General features: G+C 51.3%; 1 protein-coding gene across 1 annotated transcript; it reads right to left on the bottom strand.

The window, feature by feature from the left end:
* Positions 1-557: 557 nt before the first annotated feature.
* Positions 558-1199, bottom strand: LOC144129164 (uncharacterized). Its single transcript, XM_077663124.1, has one exon. It carries the CDS (start codon positions 1197-1199, stop codon positions 558-560), a length of 642 nt encoding a protein of 213 aa, XP_077519250.1.
* Positions 1200-5699: the final 4500 nt, after the last annotated feature.

Below are 5699 nucleotides of genomic sequence, written 5' to 3'. Positions count from 1 at the left end.
ATTGATCTCTGGTTCGACAAGCCACCTGTCTCGACTGTTGCAAACCGGTTAAAATTCAAATTCAACTTCTTTTGATTTCAGCATCACATACATCGATACTAGGGGCCGTAGACTAAAAGCTATACAATCGGCTTGACGAGGTCCACGGCACCATACACTTCACATAGGCTGACACAGCAAGAAGCAGTGCAGAATACAGTGCTTGACCTTGTGGGAAGTCGTTTCTACCGAAGGACGAATCCCAACATAAATGTAACAAGGGTTTATTCGATTGCCGATGGCAGCGGACGAGCATACCGATGCTACGCTCGTCTCGGCTGCGGGAGGTAGACTAGCAATCTTTCCAGCCGGGCAGCCTGTTTTTGTAGCCACTGTCGGTAACGAATGCTTCGGGTGACGCAGCGGTGGCGCTGTGTTTTATCGGGAACGCAGTCCAGCATTTGGCCGTGTTAGTCTCGGCAGGATGACAAGGCGAAGGCTGCATCGAAATATGTGCAGAGTGTGTCGCCACATCACCCCCCACCCCCCAACCCCCCCCCCCGCGGAGTGGAGAGCCCTCAGGGCTTGTAAAAATCTGTGTAGCGTACCTGACGTCCATAGTGTGTAGTGACAGAAGCAGGCTGCAATGTTGGTGGTGGATGGACGCATGTGGGTGCGCTGGTATTTCCTGGTTCGGCGCAGTCGATGTAGGCTGGCTTCAGTCGGTCGATAGAGACGTGCACGTCGTTCCCGTTAATGCGACAGAGAACTAGGTAGAGTCCTCTGTAAGGTAGCTGGAAAGGCCTGCGGACGGTGTCGTCGCAGAGAAAAGTGTGTGTGCACGTTGCCAGATCCTTGAAGACGAAAAAGGCAGTCTTACAGTGGTGAGCTGCAGGTGACAGGCGGAGGGCAGTGATCGTGCGTCGGAGCCGGGCGACAAAATCGGTGAGATCTGACGTCACGGTGGAGGATTGCGGGGCAGCAAGAAATTCGCCTGGACGACGGAGTGGTTCCCCGTAGATGAGCTCTGCGGGTGTAGCCCGAATGTCCGGCTTGAAGGTGGCATGAAGACCTAGGGCGACGGCTGGGGTGGCTTCAAGCCAGGTTGAATCTGGTTGGCACATGATGGCTGCTTTGGACTGACGGTGGAAACGCTCGATCATCCCGTTGGCGCAGGGGTGGTAGCTGGTGGTCCTCAAGCGCTCGAACCCGATGGTCATCCCGAGGAGCCTGAAAAGTGGTGCTTCGAACTGTCGTCCCTGGTCGGTGGTGACGTGGCGAGGGGGCCCAAGAGAGCTATCCAGTCGGCGAAGAAGGCCGAGGTGACGTCTTCGGCGGTGATTAGATCCCTCGAGGGGCCACGCCTCAGGCCATCGAGTATACCAATCGATGGCGGTGAGGCAGTAGCGATAGGGTCCAACGGAGGGAAAGGGCCCTATGATATCAAGATGGATGTGTTGAAACCGACCAGAGAGCTGCAGGAATGCTCCGAGCGGTGAAGTGATATACCTGGTCACTTTAGCACGTTGGCATTGAATGCAGGAGCGTGCCCAGGTTGCACAATCCCGCTGCATGGAGAGCCAGACATAGCGGTTGGCCACGAGGCATGTAGAGGCCCTTATGCCGGGATGGCTGAGATGATGCGGCAGGTTGAAGAGGCCACGGCAATGAGAAAGGGGCATGTAAGGTCTGCTTCGCGCTGTGAACAAGTCGCAGTAGATAATCGCTGTCGATCCAGGTATGGGGACATGTTGCAGCTGTAGTGAGGACCCGCCCTTAAGTAGTTCTTGCAGTTCGACGTCCGTAGTCTGAGCCTCGGTGAGGACGTCAGCTGTTATCAGCGAAGAGCTGATAGCTGCCACACGTGAAAGCGCGTCAGCGACCACGTTGTCCTTCCCGCTGACATCTTGGATGTCGGTGGTAAACTGGGCAAAGAATGAAAGCTGGTTCTCCTGGACCGACGAGAGTTTGTCGCAGCGTTGAGAGAAGGCGTAGGTCAGAGGTTTATGGTCAGTGTAGATAGTGCAGTGCTGTGCTTCGAGAATGTGGCGAAAACTGTTGAACTGCTTCGTACATCGCCAGTTCTCTATAGTAGGCCGACGAACTCGACAGGGCAGTGGTCGCAGTTTGGTTGGTGGAACAGGCCGTCGCCTTCTGAGCTGAGAGTTTCTTGGAGAAGAATGCCAAGGGATGCCAAGTGTTGTCTACGCGTTGCATAAGGGCAGCGCCAACAGCGAAGTTAGAGGCGTCGGTAGAGACCCAAGGGAGCATCTGCCACGGGATGGGAGAGAAGTGTGGCGTTGCAGAGAGCAGCTTCGCATTCTTCGAAAAGTTGCGTTCAAGCCGGTGTCTACGTGACAGGTTGGTTTCCTCGTAGTCCAGCCAAGGCATCATGGAGGGGAGCCCGATAGTCGGCTGCGTGTGGCAAGAAACGCCTGCAAAAGTTCATGCCGAGAAATCGGCGAAGGTCTTTTGAGGTGGTGGGTTGGGGGTAGTTTTCCAGGTCTGAGATACGTTGAGGCAAAGGTCGAATTCCCTCTGATGAAACTTCATGGCCGAGAAATTTGACGACTGAAGCACCGAGCGTGCTCTTTGGGACGTCGACCAGTAGGCTCTGGTCATCAAGGCGTTGGAAAAGTAGACGGAAGTGCGTGGGGTGTTCGTCGGCGTTACGGGAAAAGACCAATATGTCGTCAAGATAAACGAAGCAGAAGTCGAGGCCGCGGACGACTTCATCGATGAAGCGTTGAAAGGTTTGTTCGGCGTTCTTCAGGCCAAAGCTCATGAAGGGAAACTCGAACAAGCCAAAAGGAGCAATGATTGCAGTTTTCGGGACATCGTCCATATTGGCGGGTATCTGCGTGAAGGCCTTCACCAGGTTGGCAGCTCGCGGCCGTGTCTACGAGCTGCCGTTGCCGTTTCCCTTATGTCCAGCGGAGAAGGGTGCATGGTCGACATTTTCGTGCTCTGTCCCCGAAGCGTCGATGGTAGTAGCACCGGTCATCGTCACCAGGCTGCTGCGACGGGGTGGTGTTACGGTCACGGCTTTGCAGGTAGCGCGTCGGCAAATGCTGATCCAGGTGTCGTTTAATGGAGCTGAGCTGTCGATTGATGTCATCGATACGGCGCGCAAGCTCTGTGGTGTTCTGCGTTGCGGTGACAGCCTGGAAGGTGGGGGACAACTGCGGTAAAGATACCTCGATGATCTCGGCAAGTTGGTCGAGAGGTAGCGTAAGCGGAGCCTACAGAATTGCCTGGACCTGCTGTGGAAGTTGTTTAAGCCAAAGTGCTCGCAGAAAGGAATCCTGGACTTCCACGCTTCCTGCGAGAGCACGCTTGTGGCGGAGAAGCTGCGCAGGCTTGTGCTCGGCAAGTTCTGTGGACTGTAGTTGTCGTACCTTCTGATCTTCCGAGAGTGACATGCGGCGGGTGAGTTCAGTCTTGATGCTCGTAGAGGTTGGCCGTTGGCGGGTTGGCAAGGATATCCCGGACCTTGTTGGCGTAGCAGGAATCGAGGGGGGCGACGACATAATCGTAGCGGGTCCGGTCTTGCGTGATGTGCGCGAGGGAGAGCTGGGCCTCGACTTGGGCGAACCATACCTCGGGCCAGTCGGCCCAAAACGTCGGAAGTTTCACAGCGACCCGGGGTTCTGACGTCCTCGGCAGAGCGGGCAGGATACTGCTGCACGGAAGCATTAAGTTGGTCATGACGTATTTCCTGGAGCTGTTGGTCTTGCTTCTCCACGGCGGTGCGTTCTTGTCCATTGTCCGGGTCACCCGATGTGGGATGTCATTTCAACCGAAGGACGAATCTCAACATAAAAACGTAACAAGGCTTTATTCGATTGCCGATGGCAGCGGACGAGCATACCGACGCTACGCTCGTCTCGGTAGCGGAAGGTAGACCAGCGATCTTCCCAACCGGGCAGCCTGTTTTTGTAGCCACTGTCGGTGACGCATGCCTCGGGTGATGCAGTGGTGCCACTGTGTTTTATCGGGAACGCAGTCCAGCGTGTGGCCGTGTTAGTCTGGGCAGGATAAGGCAGAGGCTGCGCGGAAATATGTGCAGAGTGTGTCGCCACAAACTTATAGACTTATAATTTATAGAGAAAAATGAAAAAGGAAAAAAAGAAATAAAAGGAAATGAAATCACGAAGAAGCATTGAAAAATCAGCATATTCAGTACTATTTAAATAACTTGGAAGGAGAAAACGTAGCACCTGATTTCTGCAGTTTCTTCTGATTTCTGATTTCTTCAAGTGCGTGAAATTTCCCACTCTTAGAACATGCGAGTGCTACGAGCTTTTCCGCTTTTTTTGAGGTGCAGAACTAAATAAAGAAACTGTTATTTACTTATTGTCCATTTTATAGCGCCTAAGCAGCATGATTTTGTGAAGCTGAGGTATTGCAAATAAATTGAGGACCTTAAAGCACGGATTCCTTTCTTTTGAACCTTGTGAAGTTGTTAATGTTTGTTATAGTGGTGGTTGCCCTAACTAAATCATAAATGACAAGAGTTTATATGGGGCATCAACAAGCTATTGTAAATAATGAGTTTGATCATTCTTGGTGAATAAAAGTGTAATTTGTTTAGTATCCCGCACACGTGCGAAATCCTGGCTGCGACAAAATCTATGTGCATGTTCCGTCATATGCTGCTCAAAGAGAACACCAAGACATTTAATTTGGGACACAGTTTATCTGTGATATTCTATATTTCAATTATATGTTGATGTTTATTCGGCGGTTTTTCGGTCGGAACATCATGGCTTTTGTTTCGTTACATTAATGGCAAGAGAGTTAGCAGTGCTCCGTAAGAAATGGCTTGACAAAACATGATTCTCATCGGTAATCACGTTAGCAGGATCTGGCCCTGTGAAAAGCAATGTGGCATCATCCGCATACATTATCAATTTAGCGGTATTATCAATGCTAACTAAATACTTTATATAAAGACAGAAGAGTTAAGGCCTCCAGTATTCTTCCCGACAGTGCGCCTGCTGTTGAATTGCTGAAATGTGGAACATCATTGTCAATAAACACTTGCTGTTCGCAGTGTTGAAGGTAAGATTGCAATAATTTATAAAATACCCCTCGGCAACCATAGTGATTCAGTTTCTTCAGGTTCCGCTGCAACATCCCCCGTGCTAGGGAGAGGTGCACGCAAAAGCTCACTAGCATAAGCGGCTACGCTCAGGGACCCTCATGGACTTGACATGATATCCATAACATGGAGCTACACCCCTCAGGCCGGGTTGTTTCACATCAGCAGACCCACCCTCAGAAACAAGGCACGACGAAATAAGGAAATTTTGTAGCGTGTGCCACAAGTAAAGTGCGAACACCAAGGTTAGCTTATAAACCAAAGTTATTCAGACTGTATCTGCTAAATAATAGCGATTACACAGCTGCTAGTGATGAAAACAAACGCTTGGCGGCATGCGATAGGGATTACTCACGAGCAGGCGGAAACCTTGCGGGATGCTGGCCCAGGGTCGGGCACGCCTGTGCAGGCGGAGCCTGCAGTTCTGTTGTTCAGCAAGGAGCCAGAACATACAAAGCAGAGTTAAAGAAACGCACAAATACACGCTAATACATGCACAAATGCAAAAAAATCATAAAGGTCACAGACACCGGTAGTATACACAGGCATGAATCTACTTCAAGAAACGGTTGTCTCAAACCGTTAGGATGCTGTACGTTACGGAAACAATTCTATC

This window comes from Amblyomma americanum, chromosome 1 (genome assembly GCF_052857255.1).
Source record: "Amblyomma americanum isolate KBUSLIRL-KWMA chromosome 1, ASM5285725v1, whole genome shotgun sequence".
NCBI lineage: Eukaryota > Metazoa > Arthropoda > Arachnida > Ixodida > Ixodidae > Amblyomma > Amblyomma americanum.
This window is presented reverse-complemented; position numbering and strand designations above follow the sequence as displayed.

Excerpts from the sequence above, each read along its gene's own strand:
- LOC144129164 (XM_077663124.1), bottom strand. The coding sequence starts at position 1,199 with ATGACCATCGGGTTCGAGCGCTTGAGGACCACCAGCTACCACCCCTGC.